This window comes from Ornithodoros turicata, chromosome 2, assembly GCF_037126465.1.
Source record: "Ornithodoros turicata isolate Travis chromosome 2, ASM3712646v1, whole genome shotgun sequence".
Taxonomy (NCBI): Eukaryota; Metazoa; Arthropoda; class Arachnida; order Ixodida; family Argasidae; genus Ornithodoros; species Ornithodoros turicata.
The window spans coordinates 89,587,588-89,614,497 of NC_088202.1; the positions used below are offsets into that span (position 1 = coordinate 89,587,588).

General features: G+C 45.0%; 1 protein-coding gene across 4 annotated transcripts in view; it reads left to right on the top strand.

Moving 5' to 3' along the window:
• Positions 1 to 26,910, top strand: part of LOC135385724 (mucin-2-like) — a 289,375-nt gene that overhangs the window by 255,125 nt on the left and 7,340 nt on the right. For all 4 annotated transcript variants that reach the window (XM_064615202.1, XM_064615204.1, XM_064615205.1 and 1 more), the window contains exons 2-4: positions 15,605 to 17,568; positions 17,782 to 17,849; positions 24,954 to 25,111. In XM_064615202.1, the coding sequence (XP_064471272.1) occupies positions 15,605 to 17,568; positions 17,782 to 17,849; positions 24,954 to 25,111 (2,190 nt within the window). The remainder of the gene's footprint in view (positions 1 to 15,604; positions 17,569 to 17,781; positions 17,850 to 24,953; positions 25,112 to 26,910) is intronic.

Sequence of the window (26,910 nt, forward strand, 5' to 3'; positions counted from 1 at the left end):
AGCAGGAAGGAGTGGGGGACCAGGGGGGTTAGTATGCGTCCCGGGCCGACTTCAAGGGGAACTGTGCCGACATTCGTCTGGAAAGTCTTCGCAAAACCCATGGAAAACCTCAGACAACACAGCCGTTGACAGGATTCGAACCCGTGTCATCTCCCAGTGTCTGCGTGGGAAGCGATCTTCCAAACCACTACGCCACGGAAACTGGTCGTGTACTTTCTGTTCTAGCCTGTGTAATCAAATGCGGACGCTGCAATGACTTCACGATTCCTGTGTCCGTCCTAACTTTGAGATGAAAGAGTGAGGGCATTCTGCAGCGCATCTCAGTCGTCGACATGATGCAGCCGTTCTTGTCATCTTCCTGCCATTTGGAAGATTCGCGCTTCCATTTCTCTTAAAGCCCAGTTTCTTCATAAAGCATTTCGTTGAAAGATTCACTTTGTCGTCAGTGGATTGAGCTGGTTAGGCCAAACGATTCTAAGCTGTTCAAAAACTAAGTACACAGATTATTTGTGTTTGCCGAGTAGCGACCCAATCAGGAGTAGCGTCTCCAGCCACCTCTTTCAATTCTTTTACGTGTGCACGCGTCGTTTTCAGGACGGCATATGGAAGTATGATCAGGTTACTGAGCAAAACTGAATAGTGCAATGCATATTTTGACGCAGATGATATCTGGAACGTTGCGTGCGCGTAGCTTCTACAGGAAGGAAAGGCTCTCTGGCAAAAGGAAGCAAAAGCTACGGAGGAACTGTACGGAGAAGCTTGTTTTCACTTCAGCTCTTCCGAAATTGCTCGCGATAATGTTTGATATTCCGCATCTGTCTCCTTAGTTCTACTGCAATGTTAACATTGTCACTCCAGCTCTTTCGTTTGCCTTTCTAAGTGAAGCGACCTAACAATTGCTAGACGGTTCTTGTTTTCATCCATCTTTTTGACAACATCAAAGCGTTTGATTTTCAAATACAACCAAGTTGGGGTGGTGTTGGTAGTTGTGACGATTCTGGTCGCTGCTAGGATTGGTGAGACGTTTTTGGTTTATTTTTATTTTATTTTTTTATTTCAACCTTGCACACACCGGTACAGGGAGGGATTGTGCCAAAACGCAGCAACAACAGCCGCTCGACAAGGGCATAATCCCAATAGCACTCAGGTCGGCAAAAACAGACAAGAATATGTCAAATTAGCAAAATTGTAAATAACTAGCATGACAAAAGCAATGATTACCTAAAGCTCATAATGACAACAGAAATGGACAAAAGTACACGACAAATTATGAAATTATAAATAACAAGCACAATGAAAGCAATGGCTGACTGAGCTGCTAATGTCCGCAAGGAAGTTAATGAAAGATTGTGTATATCTACACCGCTGGCATAGTAACTATTTACGATTCTTGGGAGAGTATGGGACAGCAGCTGCTCTCCGTGGTTTGTTCTGGGGGCCGGTACTTTCGATCGCGCAGAGTCTCGGGTGCTTCGCTTAGTTCCGCTAGCCAGTCGAAACCAGCAGGCTGCTGGAACATGATCCAACGGCGTCACATCGCGTCAGGCCATGTCTATATACATGAACGAACGCTCAGGAAATTCTTCAATGGTGTCTTCAGTAGCTTCGGTAGGTGCTTTGGGCACAGGCCATACTGTCCTCAACGCCGCTCCCTCATAGAGCTCTGGCAAGGCTACTGGGGATGGCGCTGAGGACTTTCCTAGACGTCCGTGGAAGTAAGCCTAATCATTCTTTACAAAGAAAAACTGTCCCCTCATAATGTGTCAACATTAGTTTTATGCTGTGGCTGCTGTTATACCTAAGAACCCAACACCAAGAGATGGGCAGTAACAACTATTTAGTAGATTAACTAAAACTACTTACTACTCTCTGAAATTGTAGTCTAACTACAAGTACAGTAGTTAGAGTAGTTACTAGCGGCAGTAGTTACAACTACTCTGATGAAGTTTAACTAGATTTTTAATACTCTGGCTTTTTTTTTAATGCGTTAGCATTAGAACCCTCATGTCGGAAAAAAATTTCCGTCGTCGAGTCTGTCTCAGGCTTCGACACTGGATTCGATTGGATTGGTAATTGGAATCCTAGGCGAAACAGCTCTAAAGCTCCCAAGCCGTACCTCTAGGTTTAATGTGGCAGCTATGCTACGGTGGCAGATATGCTACGATGTTAGCTAATGCTACCGCATATATTTCATTGATCATTCTTATCAATTTTTTTAATGCTACTATTCATTTCTAATCTTTGCATGGGAGCAGAAATAGGACCCAGGTGCCTCAGAAGCGCAAATATGGTAACTTTACAATAGCGATTTCCTCAAAATCTTGTCTCCTCCATTAGCCATGTTTACTCTCACCGGCCTCCACACCTCTCGTGTGCACGGGAAGGATTCACTCTACTCTGCTTTATTATATCAAATATTCTCGACAAACGATACCTTCTTGGAATAGTGCGTTTGAAGAAGAAAATATTGCCACCGTTGTCGATACTGTTCTGTGTATTTATTTTTATTTCATACGTTTCTACTGCTTCCTCCAGTACTACTGTGCACGCTGCTTGCCGGTGCGTCTTCCATTCTTGCTATTGAAGATTAGTAAAATATGCTCGCAGAATAGCCATACTTTCAAAAATTTTATCTGACTTTCTGCATCTCCATTATATCAAAATCGGCAACACTAAGTATGGGTTCCACGACTACACTGCTTGGTGGCGATGAGCAGTTTTTTTTTTAATTTTTTCATGCTGGAGTTGTTTTCCTGGAGTAGCTCAATAGTATTAAAGTTCAGATATGACTCCACCTCTCAGTAAACTGTTTGATGTGCGACCGATGAAACGCAGCCACGGTCATTTCAAAAGCTGAATATGTCGTCGCTATCCCTTTCATTTTGACGCGTCTGATACAGCTCAGCTTGGTGGGGTGCAGCAGTTAACGAATACCCAAGTACCTCATCTCATTTAGACACACTTGATATCATATAGCAGTCATTTTGTTATGCTGTCCCTTCCTTTTTCATACTTCTTTGTATTTCCGATAACACTAGTATACTAGTAGCCCTGGCCAATCTCCCTTTGTGGATCACAGCCAGTGTCTGCGCGGAAGAAGAAACAGGAAATGGACATCAGGAAGTTGTCCTGTAGCAGCTACCTCAAGCTCTCTCAAAAGAGTAGAGGAACCACTACCGTGTGTTGAAAGGAGGAGCAAGGAATGAACAGTAAGGAGTGCGTGGAAGTTGTTGGTTACGTGTGCCACTACTAAGGATATCGTTTGTGGCCTCACTCGGGTTATAAGGTAAGGGAAATTTGCCGGGGCTCCGCGTGGCTATGCGATGTTGTTCTGTGATGGGCCCGACCATTACTGGCCGGTGTTATGGACATCCTGTCATTCCCCTAGGAACACTTCTTTGAGAACGGGCTTTCCTCTGTCCGTGTGGTTTTTATGCCAACTAATGGTTAACACATCCGGTCAAAGAACCCTAAGGTTCTCATGCAGTGCCTGAACAGCATCACCACAGAATTTAGATATACTGTCTCCGACGTCCAACAATATGGCGTTGTTTGACGGTCCCACAATGTGCTGTTGTTATATCGCTTTTACCGTCTATACCATTGGAGGGCACCATCTCAAGGTGTACCTTGACATCCTTGTGTACTTGAGGTGTACATTCCTCATCACCTTGCTTCGGTAAAGGGTTGGTCAGGGATGTTGACGCGTCGTTGTCTGCAGACGATACAATCGAATAATTATTATATGTTGGGGCTGTAGAAGCCTACCGTTGCAGCAGAAGGGAGTGTGACCATCGTATCCCAACTGAATCCGTTGTCGTGACCTTCGCTGGTGATAATCGTCCCTCTGAGATTAAATCGTAGCCTTTGATTTTCCGTGTGGACCCATTCATGCGAATGCCACTGCAATGTTAACGTTCTTTTCGCTTTGGCCACATCATTGAGAACTTGAAGAAGAGACGCGCTGTCGTCATTGTGGTCATAGCCACGACGAGTCGACATGCGCTGATACTTCCCATTTGGAGTGCTGCATGTGTAGTGATGTATATTACGCAGATTGACAAGCTTGTAGTCGTCGCAATCACGAGATTTTCCTGTTGGAGCTTATGGATTCCCGTGATTCTTCGCGCAATGAGGCTGATACGTATACATACGTACATTGTACTGATACGTAGAAGACCCAGTTTCTCTGGAAAGGCACCGGCGCAAGTGAATGTGCTATCTGATGATAAACTTCAAAACAGGATTAACTCTGCTGTTGACAGTGCTGTGACTCAATTCAATTTGTTCTCAAACTTGCCTCTTTCACCCCTATCTGCCCTGAATGCATGAACCCTACAGCGCATATCGGTCCTATTACTTCTACTGTCCCCGTTATTCTGTCGGAAGTCATACAGGGTCGACTGCCTTATCTCCGCACCCGACACAACTTGACCATCAAGCTCAGCAAATCTCACTTTTGTAGGAAACAGCTGGAATACCTGGGCCATACCGTCTCAACAGATGGCATTAGTGTCGTGGACAAGGAAGTCAAGGCAATTACCGTGTATCAAGCTCGGTAAAATATCAAGGAACTACATAGTACGGGTGGTTGGTACGAATGGTTCATACACAAGCATGCAGATATATCTAGACTGCTAAACGATTTCAAGAGAAAAGAAGTCAAGTGAACTTGGGCTCTATAACGTGAAGCATGACCAACACGGCGCATTGAACACTGGTTCGTTTCTACACCCGGAACAAATTACAGGCTTCAGATGCTGCAATACACACTTCCAAACACACTCAACAGCAGAACATATCCCTTTGTATGTCTCAGCTTCAGAACAATTACTTTGCACCCTCTACACTTAACCACGCAGAAGGTATCAATGTACGCTGATGTTTGGTGAGTGGCACCATCACGGACCCCATCCCCCAGTCCAAAGGTGTTATCCGTACCATGCCGAGTGGATGTGAGGCGAAGGGTAGAAGCCTTGAACGGTGGCAGTCGTGGTATTGGTCAAGCCCCGGCCGATGGGTTATCATAAATCCGAGTATGAATCTGAAGTGTGGTGGACCAATAGGAACATTCATTTACTTAGACCTCACAGGGTTAACCATTCCTTTTCTTCTATCGGACACTGTAAACGTGTCTGAACCAATGACCATGACAGCTTTCTTGTTTAGGAACCTGAGACTTTTTCGTTGAAGTACTAGGTTCTTAGCAATGAGTAGAAAAGTTCAACGCTTCGAAGGATGTCGCCATTCTTCGTTCAGAAAGCGGTGTCATCTCTTTCTTCGAACATCACCGAAATTAAAAAACTTCGTTCAGGGGAGATATTGATCAAATGTACATCAGACAGTGACTGCGACCGCATCTTGAAGACCAAGGAAACATTGGGTAAAAACATCTTTGCCTCTCTTCATAACACACTTAATATCAGCCGTGGGCCCGGGGTAGTAGCGTTGAGGGAATTCTGGAGAACATAAAAGCGAGTCGTCGAGTCGTCGATGTCAGAAAAATTAAAATGCGCACAAATAATGAATATATCACCACAAGAAACATTATTCTGACTTTCGATCACCCTACTCTTCCGGATAAACTGAAGGTAGGCTATCTCTCCACCGACGTACACCACTATGTGCCATGCCCTCTGAGGTGTTTCAACTGCAATATCTTTAGCCATTTATCTGGTGCTTGCAGGGAATCTGCATGCTGCGCTCGATGCAGCAATCAGGGCTATGATTCCAAAGAGCGTGGAGGGCCAGATCACTGCATCAATTGCGCGGGTAATCACCCTTCATTGTCTAGGTCTTGCCCGAAATGGAAGTTCGAGAAAGAGGTGATGCACACAAAAGTCACACAGAAACTAAGCTATGCAGAAGCGAGGAAAAATGTGTCTCCATTCCAGTACCAGAAATCCTTTGCATCCCTAGTTAAAGAAATCTAGATTAGTCTCTTCCTCAACACAGACGGACAGGGTAACACAGTGCTCAGAATGCTCACCTCTTTCTCAAACGTCAGCTTCCCCTGCAGCAGTGCCTGCACTGTCACGCACCTCATCGGTGGCGTCCTCTTCACAGACGCCAGCTCCATCATAAGAACTTGTGGAGCTCCATGGGCTGCGATGATGATACGAGCTCGCAAGACTCATTCACGATTGCGAGCTCCTAGTCCAAAAGAAAACCCAAGAGTAATCTATCAGGGAGTGGTTCACTCCCCGATATATCACCTAAGTAATTGGTGGCTGCCCGTAGAAAACCTCCGAGGCAGCCCGTAATGACCCAAAAAAAGAAATCAGATGTTCTTTGAACAGTAGACTCTCCTCCATAACGCAGACAATTCGCATGAACCTTTAACACGTCATACCTAACCCTTTAAATACCATGCCAATGATGAGGACGGTGCCCAGAAGAATAACATCTGTTCTCTGGTCTCTGTTCGAAATATCAGCGGCTCTCGTCCTGAGGCAATTACCTTCATACTTCCCTACCGGTTCGCTGGATCTCTACCAATCTACGTTTATCTGGTGCTGTTACAATTCTTACATCTAAAACCCTCCCTACAAAACTACTTCCACTGTCAACCTCAGAAGCAGTTGCTGTTCAATTGAACAGCATTAAATTTGTTGTGATTGGTCCTGACTGTGTGTTCCTTGTACCTACCACTACCAGTTATGGTAGAACAACAGCAACTTGAAAGTTTATTAGATGAAGTTCCACCACCTTTTCTTTTATTGGGGGATTTCAATGCCCATAATTTTGTATGGGGCAATTCAAAGGTCGACAGGCAAGGCAAAATGCTGGAGAAAATATTACTGTCACGATCCGTCAGCCTGCTCAACAAAGGAAATCCCACGTATAAGAACAGTGCGAATCCGACTTTCGCACCTGTCGATCTGTCTTTCTGCAGCCCATCAGTATATCAAAGCATTAACTGCGCAGTATGAGAGAACCCTCATGGTAGTGATCACTTCCCAGTTACCTTGAAACTAAGTAGTCTAACAGATACTTTAACGACGCACTCACCCCGCTGGAAACTGCTGTTGGCGAACTGGAACTCCTTTGAAAAGAAAGCTACACTGTCAGAATTACCCTTTCATGCGTTAAGTATCGAACAAGCTAATAAAACTCTTACAGCCACAATCATAGAGGCTACCACGCAGTTCATTCCACAAACGTCTACACATGCCCCTAAGCGCCCAAAGCTGTGGTGGACAAGTGATTGTGAAAGGACAAGAAAAGAACAAAACCGCGTTTGGGGAGTCTTCCGCAGATACCCTACTCCGCAAAACCTTATTGCTTTTAAGAAAGCTCGTAAAAAGGTTAGGTGGACACGGAAACAAGCTAAGCAGGAATCTTGGAGAAACTTTGTTTCATTCCTCAACTCTAATACCCCGCCCCCCCCCCCCCCCCCCAAGAAAGTGTGCGAAAGACTCAGGAATATTAGGGGTGAATATTGTGGCTTGTCTATTCCACTGTTGCAAGTTAATGGAACGCAATGTGAGAGCCTTGAAGAACATGTTTGTGTCGTCCCTAAGTGTGGTCTGCCTCGACCAAATCTCGTTGTTTACGTTGAAGAACAGGCCAATGTAGTAGGTGAACACTTTCAGAACGTTTCAAGCTCCGCACATGACAGTAAAGATTTCCTTAAAGTTAAGACATCTACTGAAAAGAGAAAATATACTGAGTGACCATAGCAAAAATCATGCATACAGCAGGCCTTTTCAGATAACTGAGTTGTTGAGAGCATTGTCACCATCCAGGGACACGGGGCCGGATAGGATAGCATACTCTATATGCTAAGACACTTGTCAACTGAATCACTAAAATGTCTCCTTGACTTCTTCAATCTCTTGTGGAAAGAAGGGTGCACCTCCCTTCTCGGTGGGAAATAGCTACAGTCCTTCCTTTCCTCAAACCAGGGAAAGATGCCTCCGTACCAGTAATTACAGACCTATCGCGCCCACAAGTAGTCTCGGTAAAACGTTCGAGCGTATGGTCAATAATCATCTTATTCACTAGCTGGAAGAGAATGAATGTCACTCAATACCAGTGAGGCTTCCGTGTGGGATGTTCCACCGTAGATCACCTCATTCGATCAGAGGCTACCATACGTGAAGCCTTTGTTAGGAGACAGCACTGCCTGTCCGTCTTTTCTTACCTAGAAAGGGCTTATGATACAGCATGGCCGTAAGGTATCCTTCGGGACCTGCACAATTTTGGAATACGTGGGTGCCTGTTTCGCTGAATTTCCAATTTCTTTCAGGGAAGGACTTTCTGGGTCCAGCTTGGTAGGTCATTCTCTCGTCCGTTCAAACAAGAAAACGGTGTCCGATAGGGGTCGGTCCTCAGTGTTACGCTTTTTATTGTCAAATGCGCTCTATCGTCAATGTGATTCCACCCTCAATCATGTACTCTTTGTACGTAGATGATCTTCAAATAGCGTATTCTTCTACGAACCTGGCCATGTGTGAGAGGCAAATCCAGCTCACAATTAATAAGCTATCCAAATGGTCTTCCCAAAACTGGTTCAAGTTTTCAGCCGCAAAGACAGTCTGTGTGCCATTTTCAAGCGTAAGAGGGGTATTTCCAGAGCCCAAGCTAAGCATAAATGTCCATGAACAGGCAGTCGAATCAGAACACAAATTCTTTGGTGTCATTTTTGATACAAAGCTCACACAAAGAACCTGAAAGGGAAATGCTTAAAATATGTAAATATACATCTCTACCGGTTCGCTGGATTTCTACCCATCTAAATATACCTAAGATCTTCTCAAACAGATCCTGGGGTACAGATCGTGAAACGCTATATCGAGTGCACACATGCATAGCCCGATCACTACTAGATTATGGATGAATCATCTACGGGTCTGCACGCCTATCTGTGCTGAAGGCTCTGAATCCTGTCCATCACCAGGGACTGCGATTAGTACTGTGGGCTTTGCGTAAGATACCTGTCGAAAGTCTCTATATGTGGAAGCAAACGAGTGGTCCTTAGCAAAATGTCGTTTCAATCTTGGGACTTTGTATGCACCCATGATAAGAGGCTGCCCTCAACACCCTTCTTTGCCTTGCGTTAAGACCACACGTTTTTAAACAACTCTTCCTGAACAAACCAACAGTTACCCCGCCTTTTAGTGTGCGAATTTTACATGAGATTCAACTCTATGGCTTTATTGCTTGCAGTTATATGATCGCCGAACGCAATCCAAGAGTACATCCATGGCAACCAACCCCAAAACATAACTGCTACCTTGCAAAGTATAACAAACGTATGACCCCTTCTCCAGTGGCTATAACAGGAGTTTGAGCACCTCAAGAGTAGTTTTCGGAAGCACACCGAAATTTATATACAGATGGGTCTAAAACAAGCACAGGTATTTCCTGTGCCATGGTATCCGGTGCATGTACAAGATCGTGCCGCTAAAAAAGCATCACGTCCGTCTGCACTGCAGAGGTTTATGCAATTACTTTAGCACTGATTTCATTTTAGAGAGTAATATCGAATTATCTGTCATATACACGGATTCTCTTGGTGCCTTACAATCAATATGCAATATTCAACCACAGAAGAACCATCTCGTACAGCGAGCACAGTATCTGGCGAGCAGAATAGCAAACAAAGGTCCCTCTCTGTTATCATCTGTTCGGTGCCCAGCCATAGAGAAATAAAGGGTAACGAGCTTGCCGACAAAACTGTCGCAGCTGCACTTTCGGTTGATGTGACACCATTTGACATTTTCTGGCCGCTTCTTAAGAAAACAAACGAAAAATGGCAGGAATACTGGGACACAGACACACAGTCGACTTCACCTGGTTAAAAATAGTATAGGACACCCCATACAAAGTTTAGAGAAGAGACCGCACGAAGTTACAGGTATACGACTAAGGCCCGGTTTCACCAACGCTAATTAACATTTGAACCGAGATCGACGGTCCCTTAATTTGAATGTAACGCTTAACCCTGCTTCACTAAAGGGAGTTATTGTCACTGAAACATTCATCACGCCACTAACTAATGTTTGTAAAAAAGAACTGAGTGTTAACTTTAACTTTAGCAACCCTTAATCTCGGTTCAAAGTTAAACAGCGTTGATGAAACCGGGCCTAAGACTTGGGCATACTCACTTCACCCATGGTTTTCTTCTTCGCAGAGAGGAGCCACCGAATGCACGCACTGTGGAGAACTCCTCTCTATACTGCACATCCTTCTTTCCTGCACGTTGTACGAACCGTTTCGTCATCGACATTTCCGCGAGTTTTATCGAAATTATCTACCGCTCCACCCAGCCCTATTGCTGGGTGATGAAGTAGATTTACCCTTAAGCAGAGCCTACAATTTCGTTAGGAGACTCCGCTTTTTGAAATGTTTTGTAATTTTAAGCAAACTATTTTATGATAACGGAAAAAGGGAAAAGAAAATAAGAAGACATGAGAAGAAAACTTGTCACCAAGTGCTGTTATGAAGTACTGATCACATCTTGTGTATCAGCCTGATTGAAAGCTGTCTGTCGCTGATGTTGCCTAGTTGTGAGGAGGATGGGGCCTTCTCACATCTAATGCAACGTACGTACTTGTACAAAAAGGAACATGAAATGACATAAACAGAAACTAAACTGAAACTGAAGTAGCTTTTGGAATTACTACCGAGTGCGCTTTAGTCGAGGCACCTGCACAGTAAATTCCAAAACACCCTTTCTGGGTGAAAAAATGTGTTTTTACGCAAATACACCTTTTTTAATTCCACAAAGTTAACCAAAGGCCGCAAAAAGGGTGCTAAAAAAGGTGTATGAGAAAATACACTCTTTATTACACCAAGTCCTGTATCAAAAAGGGTGTTTTTATCCTTTTACATCTGTCGCTTGCTTTTTACACCCTTCAAGTAACACTGGTGTAGAAAATGGTGTTTTTACGTAGCAATAAAACTGACCGCTTTCTGGTATAACATGGTGTGTACAGGTGGTGATGCACAGGAAAAAGCAAAGACCACTGACTGTGAAATTTATCACTTGGCGTCCAAGAAGATTGTTTTACACTTTTGAAACACAGTCCCGTAGCAGCAAGCTAACAACAATGTGGTTTGCCTGCACAGTAAATCATTTTATGCCTTTATTCGCTCAAAACTGGTGTATTGTTATAAAACCACCATTTCCTATCCCGCAGATTGAAGCAAAAGGTGAAAAAAGAGCATCATTAAAGGTATAACATCGACATACACCACATTTTATCCCATGTCGATCATTAAGGGTGTAAAAAGAGGTGTCGAAAAGGGTGTTTACGTTATACATATACGCCCGTTTTACACCGGTGTAGAAAATGGTGTTTTAATTCGTGAGAGAAAAATTATATTGGCTTGACAGCTCCGCTGATTAGGTAATCACACGATAACTTGAGTTAAAAACACAATATTTGACAGGGAGGGATGTCAGGAAGTTCGCTGATATCTTTGAGTCGTTGCAGGCGTACGTGTTAATTGCGAAGGCACATTTCCGTCACCGTTGCAGACGAGTTCTACCGCACTAAGATTAACGAACGTACCGCAACAAATTATATTTCAGTATATGATCAACCTGGTACGCCAATATAGGCTACCGAGGGTGCCCGGGCTCATTGCTGGCATCGTCTGAAGATCGCAGCATCGTAACGCCGCTCATTTCACGAGCACGGACGGCGTTACGATGCTGCGATCTTCACCTCTTCCCTTACGCATGTCCCTGTGTTGCGTCCTTTTTATTTTTTTACTTTTTTTTTTGCTCACTCACTCACAGTGTTGCTAGGACGATGAGGGATGCCTGTGACGCGCTGCGCTCCGGTTTAGGTTGTGCGTTGTTACCACGGCTGGAACTGTGCCGTCTCCAGGGTGGTTGTTGCACACAAGCAAAAACGTCGGACTGCATGGCTCGGCATGCTGCCGCGGGAGCTTTTAGGGAGGCTTTCAGGGACTGCCGAGTGCGGGAATGCTTCCTTGCATTTTATTACACCCTTTCGAAAGGGTCTAATATTGTTAAACACCCTCCTAAAGGTGTGTTTAAAGGGTGCAAAAAAAGGCATTTTCAAGGAAAGGCACCCTTTCAAAGGGTGTTGTACACGGAATACACCCTCTAAAAAGGGTGTTCCAGACCATACGATGTAAAAAGTGGTGTGAGTTATATAGGACAAGCCATTTACACCCATAAGGGTGTTTTTCAGTTTACAGTGGTCCTTCGATACCCTCCCTTAACAAGGCCATTCATCGTCACCAAAGACGCCAGTGACACAGCACCAGGAGCGGTACCTTCTCAAGACAGCAAGCTTGCGTTGCATTGCTTGCGTTGCAAGACTGCTGCGTTGCATTGGCTGGTCGGCAAGAACCCGTTAAAACGACGTTTGGTATGTTGATACCTTAGAGTTCAGGGATTCGCTTTTACCATCAAGCACAGAAGAGGTAAACTCAACTCAGTGGCATATGCTTCGTCACGTAGCTCTGTTGCTGCTGTAACTACAGAGCCGCAGTCATCTGTAAAGGAAAACTGATACGACGGCATAGGAACAAGTCCGCGCTCTGAGCACGACGGCATCGATTCCGGTGATCTTCAAACTGGAGTATCCTTTAAGCAAACGCAAGGAATTGATATCCTTCTCCAACCAATTTTTTCAAAAGATTCGAGCAGGCGGTCAGGTTACTGACCACAAGAAGAAGTTGTTTACTCTCAAGGAAGGCATCTTGTGTCAACAGACAACTAATAAAGACAGTGAAGAACAATGGCGATCGTTCGCTCCGTGCAGCTTACGATACTTGTATCTAGAAGCGTTTCATGATGCCCCAACAGCCGGATGTCTCTGCGTTGAGAAGACACTGTCGAGGCCGCAAGACCGTGTTACGTGGTTAACTACTCTGGCATTTTTTGTTTTTATTCACTTCCAAGCTTTCTATGGCAGTACGAGCAGTACCGAGGCGCCTCGGGAACGACAAAATGGTAGCTTTCAGCATAATTTTGTCAAACATAATAACGTCCTCAAAATTTTGTCTCTTCCATTAGCCATGTTTACTCACATCGGCGTCCCCAACTCTCGTGTACATTGTCAGGAACTCACAATTTACTCAACTCTGCTTTATTAGATCGTACCAAAATTGTCGACACCTTCTTAGAATCGTGCACTTAAAAAAGAATATGTTCCCAGCGTGGTCAACAGTCCTATGTCTGTTCTTATTTTATGCATTTCTACTGCTTGCTCCCGAGTTCTACATATTCGGATATTGCGCGGCTATTTGGGCAATTTGTAGAATACGCGATGAGTTTTTCCCATCGGGCTTCACCTTAGTATTTTGTATGCAAACTTCAGTACGAACGTCTTCATCACAGCACCGTACTCCGACGTAAGACATGCTCCAACCAATGTTCCCAAGGTCCTAAGATGTCGGTCATATCTGTGATTGCGCTCGTACGAAAATCCTTCCCACCCCACGCATGTCGTGCAAAACGTTTTGCCGTTGTCTCCGCGCCCGCGCGGCACTTGCTTTCCGCCCCGCAATTGTGAGCTTTTTGCCATCTGCATTATATCCACAATCGTGACTTATATTTTGCACGCATGTGACCCTCAAAGTGGAAAACTCGGAGCTTTTGTCCTCAGCCAGATGTTCAGTAACGTCACCGATCAGGAGATGTACGTCTACGACGAGCTCACTTGCTGCGTGTTGCATATTCACTGCTATATATTCACTAAATTTCGCTTCTGTCGATAGGGTTTGCATGTGAATACTCAAAGAATACATTCTGCATGCAAAGGGTTTGGTTAGTAGTACCAAAGGCGTACCACAAGCCTTTGTTTCTTTCTTTTTTCCTTAGGTTAGTAGAAGATAGCATTTGAAATTTCGCCATCTAGTTGCAAGCAAGCTCGCTAAACGTTCATGTACTTTGCCATTTGACCTGCTACTTTCGCTGAATTGAGTGTTCTTTCCGAAATATTGTCGTCTTCGCCCTGAGGCAAAAGGGCAAGGGCGAGCTGGTACATTATTTGGAATGATGGAACCCGAGACACGGAGTCGATCTCTGTCTTCGACCTGAGCCTTTATCCTCACCCTACCTTTACCGGATCACTGGGTTTTCAACTTGTGAAACTTTTCATGTATACGGTACCTATAACGGTACATAACGGTACACTTACCACGTTTGGCTAACTGTTAGCGCTACTCTTTGCGCGTGTGTGGTCTGCGTGTACCGTACACTTGACCATTCTATGTAAATATGGAACGAATGTCTCGCGCGACTCAGGGACATAATGTGACTGATGCTTGTTTTGTTGGCTTCTCATTGAGTTTCACCCGAGTTAGACTTTCGAGTGCAGTATGGATGTTACGCAAGACTATTGTGATCTTTGTGAGAGGTAGTCAAGTAAGTCTTTTATTGCACTACCGAAGAGCACTTGGAATATATTACCAGCGCCCGAATTATTATACGCTGAGTTTGCTGAAGCGACGTTTAGTGTTCTATGCCTATAACTCGTATAGAGCGGGCAGTAAAGGCGAGCACGCTCCAGAATTCATCACACTCGCCAGGCAGCAGAAACACGCAGACAAGGGTTATAAAACATATAAACGATACGGCTGCTCTATAACCTTTTTTCTGCGTGTTCCTGTTGCCTGGCGAGTGTGATGAATGTTCACCAACTACCCCGCATCTTACCAGCACGCTCGAGAATGTCCAACTCTCTAATGAACACTGTATAAGTCTAGGAGAAGCGTGAGAGAGAGAGAGTTTTTATTATCAGGCATCAAATTTATACAGTTTACAATGAGATCTGGTCTGTAACGTATCAATGTGCTAATAAATTGAGCAATTGCCGTCGAAATTTGTAGAATTGAAAGAAACGCATGTGCCACGAGGCCTACAATTTCCCCACGTTGGTCCGATGTGACACGTCTTCCTTTTTTTTTATCTATATATGGCACAGTTTGTTCTTAGCACCTAGTGTGCTGAAACAAGCCGTACATCGCCGTATCCGTTTCCTTTCTCTTCCTTCCTCTCTATGTATGCTTTATATTGACTTGGCAAAGTTTGCATATGTTTTTGGTTACTATTCTGATGTATCCATTTTAGTCCTATATTCGTAATCGCTCGTCGCCGATCTGTTGCACTTGTATCCTCTATGAAAAGCAGCCAGATCAGCGTCAAATTGGCCACCTGCGGGAAGCTCCAGCTCTCGATTTCTTTATTGAATCACGCCCCACGAATTACGTGACGCCCACACGACACGTTCCGTATCTTCTACATAGGTTCCGAATGTGTATGTGTTCTCTTGTCATTTCTACGCCTATGATAATATGTTTCCTGTTAACCCTCGTGGCTCCTTTTTTCTTCCTCTTTTTGTTCTGAAATGCGCATCCGCCTGACGACACCTGAATTGTTCGGTACACTACTTAACTCATTTCTGCGAGCCTATTACTTACTCATTACTACTGATTTCCCTTACTTCATTCCCATGTCCTCCATCTGCTGTCTCGCGTGTAATGAGGTAGGGCACTGCACTCCAGCGGTCAAACACCCCGCGTCGTCCTCATCACATGTTTGCTTATGTGTGTGCGTGTTAATGACATACACGCTCTGTGTAGGTGGCTCAGTCTCCCGTTTATTTCGTTGCAGAGTCATATTTGCTGGACGCAGAAGTGGAGGCAGGCCATAGCAGTTCGTTGCAGCCCTCCATCACACCCGAGAGCAATCCTGTGAGGTCAGAGGTGCAACAGCAGCAATCCCTGATCACAATATCGGGTGCATCCACGCCATCAACACCACCGTCCGCCGCTGAATGGAGCAGTCACCAGCCGTTAACTGTTACCGTCCTGCCTTCAGCCGTCTCGCAAGACACACCAAGTTCAAGTGCTTCAACACCTGGTGCTACCAGCACCTCAGCAGCACTAGCTCAAACGTCAGTCCCGTCTAGTCGTAGCGTCGACCCTAGTATTTTACCATTTACCATTATTGGCAGCCCAAATATCAAGAATGCTTCGGAACAAGTAGTCGACAGCGCAGTTCCTAACGTACTCGTAGAAACAAAGACATCAGCCACTGTTCCAGGTGTCTCCCAAGCGAAGCAGTCAACCGTCCAAATGTCATCGGTAAGCAGTTCTACCAACGCTCCGAGAAAAATTCTCGAGGACCAAATCCCGACAGTGTCAAGCAAGCAAGAGAAAAGTGTTCCAGTCCAAGTTGTCTCTCCTACAATGCCTTTGCTGGTGAATGCGACAGAAACGGTACAAGAGAGCGATGCAACGCTTAACATATCAGAAGACCCCGGATCCTCTAAACTTAACAATCTCTCGGATCCATTTAAGGAGTTGAGAGAGGCTAATTTTACTATTCTCTTCGTTACTAACGTTACGTCGACGGCGCCCTACGCTGTGTTGCCTTCTCGGAAGCCCACATCCCTTCACGTCACGCACGAGGAAACCTCACAGAGACCAACCCAAAGTAATATGCCAATCACTTCATCACAACAAACGTCTTCTACCCTGGCAGCTACAACAGCAAACTCTGAAACAAGCGTTCAGTCTTTACGTATCTCTCAAAGCACATCATCAGTTCCAGCAGTCCCATCTACTGATGCCCCGACGCAGGCAGCCCATACAGAGAAGCATACTGCCTCTCACATCGAGAACACAGCTTTTCCCGTCAGCATCGTGCCGCCCACTGAGCAAGCCACAAGTGACGCGCCAGTACTAATGAATGTCACTGATTTGTTGCTTGGCGCCAACGCGTCGGGACTTCGGACTTCAACGTCTGTAGAAATTAGTGTGACATATTTCGACGAACCACCTGCCCTATTGCTAAATGAAACGAATGCTACAGAAAATTCGCCCTCAGATCATAACTCTGCAAACGGTTCATCGGCGGGAAATGAGACGTACATCAGCGTCCCAGAGAGGGCTTCTGCGGGAAACAATTATCCGGTCCCTACAGGCGGGAGTCCTACATCTTCAAGCGGTCAACAGTCGAGTTCCACTGTTGCGTCACGTCATTACAGAACAACAAAATTGCCGATGATCAAACCTGCGACAGCCACTAAACAAAGCCTTACTCTCCCTACAAGAAAGACAACGAAAGCGGCGTCTGTGCACACGACAAGAAAGCCAATCGGGCGAGGGTCTCGCGCTCCTTTCGGCAACATGGGAAGCACGAGGAGGACGACGAAGGGAACACGTGCTACGATTCGACCAATCGAGAAGATATTCGACCGGGCACGAACAAGGCCACACACGAAACCCACAACACTGAGACCTGCTCGTGGCATGAGGATGCGCATCACGACAAAGAAGCCGACCAGGAAGGGGTTCCCCATTGGACCTAAGCCGAATGTTAGCGAAGCAGAATTCGACTTAACATCTCACACACGGCTCGTAAAGGCGACCCGCGCCCCTAAAACAAAGCCCACGACGTGGAAGACAACGTTCTTTAATGTGACAGAGCCGACTGTCTTCAACGAAATTGAGCAGCCTGTAGTCCGGGTGGCTGGGATTGTCAAGATAACTGACGGCTGGGATTGGTCACCTCTTCTCACGGACAGAAATACTCACGAATACAGATATCTTGCCTACACGACAAAGCGCCTGGTAAGGGCTAATTTTAAGCAGCTCGCGACATCAGCGTGAGTGTGATACGCATATTTCTTGCAAAAATGCCGTAACGTGGATTGCGAGTGGAGCACTAGTGAATTTTGTCACACCCTGTTCTGTTGACTCTATTCTTCATATCTCACACTGTGCATTGTTTATTTACTTTCTTTTTCTTGTTTTTTATTATTATTATTATTCATTGTCTTACAGATTGAGGCAGTTTTCCGGAAAACATCAGTAGGCAAGTTCCTGTACAGAGTCCAAATCGACGGTTTCAGGTGAGACACCCGTTACGGTGACATCAGACACATCGCAGACCATCCGGACTCATTGTACAGTCGTCTAGTACTTCTCAAGTTTATCTAGTCGTCAGTGTGTTCGTCAGTCATTATTCCACCTTGCGAGCGCCGATATGGTGCCAAGCGATTCAAAGTCAAGCGAACCATTTTGTCTGGAAAGTTCAAAGAAGACCGCAGCGGTGTAAAGGCTTTTCCGCATGCAACACTGTCAGACGCAGCCGTAGTGCCTTTTCAGTTGAAGTGCCTATATATCTCGGCTAGCTTGAAAGACGGGGCGGGCGAAAACAGGGATGGAGCTTTTGACGTATGAAGTCAGCTGGGGAGTTTCGCTACACAAAAATACGAAAATATGATGAACTTGTAACATAGCAGGAACCTTTCGTGAGCGCTCTGAAATATTATCGCAGTACTTCTTTTCTGCTCGAGTTTTCGCACCTGCAGCCGAGAGTATATAGCCAGTTTTGCTCCGTTTTCGCTGGAAAGGCACCGTCACGATGCTCCCACTTATGCCCGAAAAATATTACAGAGATAATTTGTATGAGGTGCCACACAGTGAAAGCAAACACTTATCATGGCTGCCTGTATACCGCGACTGTTTAACAACCGAACGCATGTTGTACGCGCATTTATTTTCGTCGTCCACTTTCTTCCACATATCCCTTTCCACACATCTTTGTACGAGCCATGCCAGAAACAGCCAAGACGTCTCCAAGCGGAAGGAAAATGGTTTATAAATAGAAATGAAACGCGATGTTAACATGCCTCCTTTTTTGTCTCAGTGTCTGTCTGCTAACGTCTTCAAAAACACTAGCAGTCGAAGCCCCCAAGGAATAACTTTATCGAAGTCTATGATCCGTAAACTGAACGCATTTATGGCACTACCCTCGTTCGGACTATACGTTAAATTTTCATGCTGTTTCTTTCTTCTAACACTAGGTAGTTGGAAAGGCAAAAAAAATCGCCTAACACAAAATTTGCGGGGAATGGACGACGCTGAATGATATCAGGCGGACTGTCGTGGGTAGTTAAGTTTAACACGAGGGGTAGCGGTCAGAGCAGCACGGGCTCCCCATCTATTGTCTATTGCTCGATTTTTCCTCTTACTGTCGTGTAACTGAATAGACCTCTCGCTGTTTGTAAACAAATGACGTCATAGTGTTCGACAGCACCACCAATTTGGCAGTGTTGAACTACCCTCAAAGTTAGGGGGCGAACAAGGTCGCGCTCGAAAGCCTTCCGATAGTCTCTGAAGGGACGCGACCTTTGGTCCTACGTTTCTTTCAATAGGAGTCAGCGATCAGGTGCCCATTCGTAAAACACAGCCCTCCCCTTCCGATTTGTTTCCGATTCAGTCTGTCTACCAACGTCATGATGACGTTTCTCGGGTAGAGATCTATTGCATGATGCGAAAAGTTAAAACTAGCGCGCCTTAAAATTATGACCCCATAACTAGATACATAATACTACATGCCTCTTAGATCACCCACTGTAGCACAATTGCGTGATTCGGCAACGGTGCGGAAATCCCACGTGGACCACAACGGTATTTTGCAACCTCACGCTGTAGGACGTAGTATCAGAAGAACATTCATGGTTCTTCACATTTACCGCATGTATTCCGCCAGATGTAAGACACCGCAGAGACTTCGAAGGAAATATTGTTAATCGGAGCACGATGGTTTCACTATCATGTATCTCGTCATTTATTAATTAAACTATTCCTAGTTTTCATACTTCGTATCCTCCTTTCTAATTTCATAATTTTAGTTCATCCCTTAACAGTCGATTCACCCCTCCGAGGCTGCTACAACCGAAATGGTTTTCCCCAAGCACCAATAAAAGTGCTTTTCCGCGCGCGCACATGGCCTAATTTGATATCCCGAGGAGCACTAAATTTTTTTCCACGTGGAAAGAATGTGTGCTTAGCTTCGTGGCAAAAGGCACCGTTCATCGTCCGTTTTATGGTCCATGAAGGTAAAATGAAGAATATAAAATTTGATATCCGGCCGTCGGGCAACGTAAGCAGCTAGAGATATGTACGTATATACATGAAAGTGTTTTTCTTTTTTCTTTTTTTTTTCGCAAAACCTTCACCATGATGTTTTTACGACCTTCGCATCCTTCAGCTCTCTTTGTTTTCAACGATGACACATGGTAAGAAGGAACACGCAGGAGCTCCTTACGATGCCACGCATCCGTGCAATGCAATATGACGCCGCAACATGGGGAACCATTTAGTACCGTGTAATAATTCACCAGGCGGCAATCGCTGACATGGTGGATTGTGAATTTCTGCGCGCAGCCGGTCTACACTCTAAATCTTTTCACACCTTTAAAGGTGTAATAACGTGCATGGCGTACGCCTTTTTCGGTGTAATTTTGGTAACATCATAATGGAGCAGGGTTTCGCATTAATTTTCTTTACTCGAGTGTTGTCTGTCTTCCAAATATTCAGTCTTGCAATGTCTCAACATTGTTGAACAGTATTGTTCACACTTGCACGTGCTCGATTATCGGTAGCGATGCATATATACATTAGCTCGTATCTACGATATCCAAGACATAATGAAAGCAAGATTTGCACTGACACTTGATCTTTTGTAATGCTTTCCGAATTTTGTAAAATATCGTCCTGGAGATGCAATGTTACGCAACCAAGTTGAATGTGCATAGCGCACACCTTTAAAGGTGCGAAAAAGTTTACAGTGTACCATACGAATCCACGCGTTGCTGACACGTGGAAGCCCATTAAATCCGTATCTCTCAAGACACATTATTTCACGTCATATCAGCGTAGGGCTTGGGATGTCGCCCTTTTCTTCGTTTAGATCTATGACGCCTGAATAATGTAGATAAGAACGCGACGCTGCTAGTTTACCTTAGCACGTTCTTTATTCCAAAGGACAATAGCGCGATTGCTACACTTCTCAAGTTCGTCGGCGGTTCCACGTCGATCAGAGGTGGGGGAAATTTCAGCTTGTAATGCTTTACCGTAAGTCATTACCGTACTCAATACTTTTTCATGCATAGTGATGCATTACTAATCATTACTTTCACCGAGTGATAGCATCACTTTGGCATTACATTTGCCTAGAAGCCCATGATGCGCCTATTGTACAGAGACGTGATTAGACTTTTACTTTGTCAAACATTACCGGCTATTATAATTAGAGTTTCAAGAAAATTGCTACGTATGAGTGATCTCTTCGATGAGAGCGGTATGCATCAGCTAAGTGAGCAATCATAAATAAGATGAATAGGAACGTGGAAGGAGTTTTTAAATACTCCACATGGGCTTTGTCCTCCTCCTTGCTGACCTCGCCGGTGACAAGGGTTGCTGGGAAAAACCAGCTTGGGGATTTTTCTTACCTCTACTAGACACAATACCCACAATACCCACTGGCTTTAGACAGTGCGTGGACTTTGAACACAAGTAATGAATAATGCGATTACGCATTACACGGCAAAAATGTAATGCCGTTAAACTACTGGACTTACGCCTCCACAAAATATAATGCATTGCCATATAACTCATTGTCCAGATGTAATGAATTACTTTCTTGTGAATCATTCGCCATCTCTGACACAGTTTCTGACAGGTGGCGTCCGCTCATGGTCTTCGGTTCTTTTAGAGTTCGAATATCGTCTTGCTCCTGAGCTGACATCCAGTCGAGGGCCAATCGCGAACGACGTCATTATGGCGTTCGCTCTAGCGGCCGTTGAGGCGTACACTGTTGTGCTACAATGAATCCAGGGTACGCCAAATTGTTAGACGTGCCTCGTGCACCAAAAGCACGGAGCACGTAATGGTACGCTCTGGAAGCGTCTATAGTACACACAAGAGGCGTGCAGGTCCGCAGGCGTACAGACCTGCAGGCTGAAGGCGTGCGTGGATTGGATAGACAGTTTGACCGTTCCACGTAGATACGCCGCTGAATCCCAGCAAAGACAAAACCTATATACTTCGCCTTCTATTGTGTTTCCCTGAACACACGGACGCCGAGGCGTTCTTTCAAGCCTTACAAGATCTCCGAAAAGCGATTAGGGTGTGGTCATAGCGCCGAGTGTTCTGGAGCAGCTTACCTCACTAGTACGGGGGTATCAATTCCGTCTTCTCTCTCTCCCTCTCTCTCTCCTGACAACAGCAGCAGTGCGTGTCCTATGAGATGGCTTTCTATTTCTCGTCATCGGTTCCGTCCGGAGTACGCTCACTTGTAGTGTTACATCCCTGCCACGCGGGCACGAATGACAGTTCCTCCTTAATGAGATCGCCACATAACTAGTTCAATGCGTACTCTCGCTCCATTGTCTGCGCATGGGTAACAATTTTATTCTTGCATAAACCCGCATTGTACCGTGCGGGAGAAGATTCCTTCGTAATCTGAGGTTACGCGAATATGCTTTGGTGAAGGAAAAGCTGGAGTTGGAAGTTTTCACCGACAAAAGCAAAAGAACGCATGACGGCGCCAAAGAGGCGGCATCGACTTCACGGCGCTTAATGTCATTACATACTGACGTGTGGCACGACCTTCGTGGATAATGTCATTGGGGGACCGTAACGGCATTAGAAGGAAATGTCATTTGTTCTGACCGTGTGGCACACACAAGCCTAAAAACGTGCCGTTAGACCTTGCCACTAAGTGGGAAAGCGATACAAGAGACTATTGGGATGTGTCGGGAGTAAGTCGGTTCTTGACAGTGAGTTTGGTACCGCGATGACATATGATAGTGCGATGATTGGTGCACCGCACTCACAACACTATACTGAAGGATTGCTAGACCGCTATGTCACGGTGGGTGCATTCGTTTTACGTATTATTCATACTGCACCGAAGTTAAGGGGACTATAAGACGACTTTTTTGATTGTTTGTTGGACAGGAGAGACGTTCGTGGGCACACAGCCGTATAGTTTTACGTTCGGCAAAGTGAACCTTTTGCTCACGAGAGAATTTAAACGAAGTACCGAAGTTATACGAAGCTGATATCCCTGGCAACGCGCGACGACGAGCGGCAGCAGGAGCGTACTGGGGACAAACTTTACCCTACCATCATTGTGCACAATTTCGTCATCGGCGATGTCACCGCGCACCGAATGGGGGATTGGGCGACGCTCCTTTGTGCGAACCGTGTGCAATCCCAAAGTATGGAGACAAACACGCGTCTAGTAGTGAAGAAGCGAGAGGAGGAACGTGGAGGAGAGGTACGCATGAAATTCCAACCGAGCGTGGTTAAAAAACGGCGCGCTCTTCAATAGGGAAAAATTATGGCGTGTCCGAATTCTTCGACAGGAAGAATCGTTTTGAGCAAACGATTTCATGGGGTGATCGGGAAGTTTCATGATCCCTTTAAGGGCGTAAATTCTACGCAAAGAAGGATTTGGGAAAATTGCGAGCCAACTGAGACCAAGAACTTAAACATTCAGAGCACATACTAACTCCTTCGCTCTGCGAATACATTCAGCGGGCCGAGTACAATGCAGCTCCGACAATTAAAGAGAGTTAAAAGCCTTCGATACATAATAGATGCATCAGCAGCTAACTGATCGATGGTGATCGGAGCAGAGGAACTCGCGGTAGGAGTCCTCTTACTTGTTTTGCTCGCTGATGAGACATATTCATCCTGATGTTCATCTTCTCATGATTCGTATTCTTCCGATGTTTGGTATTCCTCGTTGTCGACTTTGGTGGGAATCGCACTCGTAGATGCGTGTTTCCTCCTCTCGTCGTCTTCCATGATGAGAATTGCTGCTTGACGAGGATCGGCGTTTTCTGGGAGTGTGAGATTACGTAAGACGCACTCTTCAAACAACTCTTGTGCTGGACGCAGACGAACTCAACACCTTTGGACTTTCCATGAAAGAACGAACTCAAAAGACTGTATATTTGTCGTTAAGACACAACGAAAAACCGAGAGACGGAAAGAATACTGCACCAAGCTCCAGATAGGTTGAAAACTAATGAAGACGCAATTAATGCGTCACAAAAAATGAACAGGAAGTTACGAAGGAAGTGCTTAGAACTGTTCGAAGGATGCTAAGCAATGCGTTCGAATGACGTGGCTAAGCCTAAATCGAACTATGACAAAAGCATAAGACTTCAAAGTCGAAGTACTTGCAAAAAATTAATATGGTATCAACCAGAAGTGAAAATTTGGAGAATCACTTGCCGTATCCTGCCGGCTTCGCCATGTGAGGCAAGATAGACCAAGGGAAAGGAGTGAAGAATGTTTGTAAGCGTCGGTGGCGGACCCGATGTCCCTGGCTATCTGCCAAACTCAAAAGAAGATTCAGGAATACGGCATTTGGATGACACACAGACAGTTTACTAGCACTCTGGTATGATACATACGATGATAGAATGACTAAAGGAATATACCTAGCAATTTGGGTGATGAAGGGCCGAATGAGCTAAAGCAAGGATCCAACAGACTAACGACGTATTGATGAACGTCGTACGATGAAAGAACGCACAACAGCACGAGGCGCACGCTTATAAGCACGTTGCGGCGCCACTGCTGGCTCATGACAATGACGGTGAGGCCGAATTGAACAGATTGGTTCTCACAGACAGAACTGTCACGAAGTACGGAAATGCTAGCGTTCTTTTTGCAGGGAAATAAATAACTAATGGAGGAAGGTTTTCTTTTCACACAGGATGTCGTCCGCTTGTATGATTGTTGCTTCAGCCCCTTCCTTTTCTTTTTCATTATACGTGATTTAGCCATGTTACGCAACATCATCATCCGAGGCTGATTCTGCTCTTGAAATACCTAGCTTCAATACATCGAACATATAATACATATAACACGGGCATGTCTGCGTTTACGCAATGCTGAAATAAAACAATCTTTTTTCTTTTTCTTTTTTTTTGCGAAGCCCATGTGTTTATTTTTGTGAAACGTCATTACGTCACGTGCAAGATGATAATGATAAAGACATGGGACGTTCACATGTCAGACATGAAGGCTTATCCCTACAGTCTGGTAAAGTCTGTACGACCTGGTGACGTAACTAATGTTGAAAGGCAAATTCCGATGTGTGCTTGTCATGACATCTTATAATTGGAATGTTCGCTTCGTTAAAGCCCCGGAAGTGTCATCGTGGATTACTTCTTGCTGCTGTACCACCAGCAGGACCAGGTTGTCAACGCAGCTTACCTCACTCAGGCCTTCAATTCCCATTTGGGCCCCAACATGACGCTGGGCGACTTCACGCTTGACCCAGCGTACACGCAGCTCGAAGGTAAGAAATCGCTTGTTCTTTACAGTACATATGTACGTGTATTGATCCGCCTTGTCGGTGCCTTTCGCGATGTGTTCCTCGAGTTCACTATGAGATGTTACGCTGAGTAACGTTGAGACGTCGTGAGAAACTTCAAGTGCTACAACCTTCGGTCATTTTACGCGAACCTTTTCGTATCTCCAACGTCTGTAGCAACACCTCTATAGTTTATTTGAAGCCACGGCACCGCAATGCCACTTCGAAATTGTCAATTCTATTATTTTAGACATGTTCTTAGAATGTTCGAGAATTTTTGCTTAATGCTCCTTAGAAAAAGAAAAACAAGACATTGCTATACTGCCCCACCACTTGCGAGTTCGAACGGAGCCTTTTCACAGCAATGCATGTTCGATTACGTCGAACTCTTGCCAGAAAGCCGACTTGGTATAGCTGGCTTCCCAGTCGCCTTTCTTGCTTGCCGCAGACAGCTCGCTAAGAGCACAGGTTATCCTGCAAGAGCACACAAAAGGGCACAGCTGCGCTATTGTCATTTGTCGTCTCGCTCTCCCAAATTGACATTCTGTGGCAGAGTTGTGCCTAACTCGTTACAAGTGACTCGTTACTTGGTAACGGTTACTTTTTTTGGTAACGAAGTAACGATTTAGTTACTTTTTAGAAAATGGTAATAGTAACGGACCCAGTTACAAAAACTGGTAACTCGTTACTGACGTTACTCGTTCCTTTTCTTCAGCGCGGGGGAGCACATTTCGGCACTCCGTGTGGCGCAATGCGTGGACCTGCGTGACCCACGACCACGTGTGACTCAAAGTATTATTGCAGTCCCTCGCTGGACGTGTTGTTGACGTGCTGAATCGTCTTAAACAAAGGCCCTTGACTTTTCTCTTGTTTCCGTAATCTTCGACTATCACTCCTTCCCAAGAATGGGCACCAATTGTGCTATGGCTACAAAAAACGCGTTTCGATTTCTTGCCTTTTGTTGTCTTTGCTAAGCTTCTGAGCGCCCTAAATTATGACGCAGCCCCTCGTCTGTTTTTGGGAACCGTTGGTGACCGGTGGCACGAAAACCGGTGTCTCTTTTAGTGTTTTCATAACCTCCGATCACCCCCACCTCGGCAGCATATGTCTTCACACGAAAGAGAACGAAGATCACTGATGTAAATTTCGAGTATCAGCTTCTTGTGAAGTGCAATTTCTCATTAATAATGAGTTGAAGGCAAGTGACGGCATGTTTGTTGGCTCCTTTAACTATGTGGCGGTAACGTAAAAGTCACTCGTTACCTGTGAGTAACGAGAACTAGTTAGTTTTGTATGTTTGTAACAAGCAGGGATGGGCATAAATACATTTTTTGAGTATTTAAATATAAATACAAAATACTTTGTTGAAAGGGGTATTTAAATACTCTTCATAAATACTTTTCAATATTAGTATTTAAATACAAAATATAAATACAGTATTTAAATACCGTAACTACTGCCATAAATACTTTGAGGAAGATGGCACCTGGAATTACAGAAATAATGGTGATCATCATGACGAATCAGCGAGCAATAATAACATATATTTGTTAGACCATCATGAGGATTTTAATATTTGAAGTTTCTCGAAGATTGCATCTTTGACAATGAAGAAATGGCTAGGAAGCAAGCGAGCTGTGGTGTGTCAATCGTGTTGTGTCTGTCCCTTCGTGTTCCCTAGTCTCGGGGTTTTTACATTATGCATGCATCTTTGAGGCATCTTCTGCTCAGTTGTACGACCAGTTTCGCAAAGGGGAACAGCATCTCCACAGATGAATCGTACA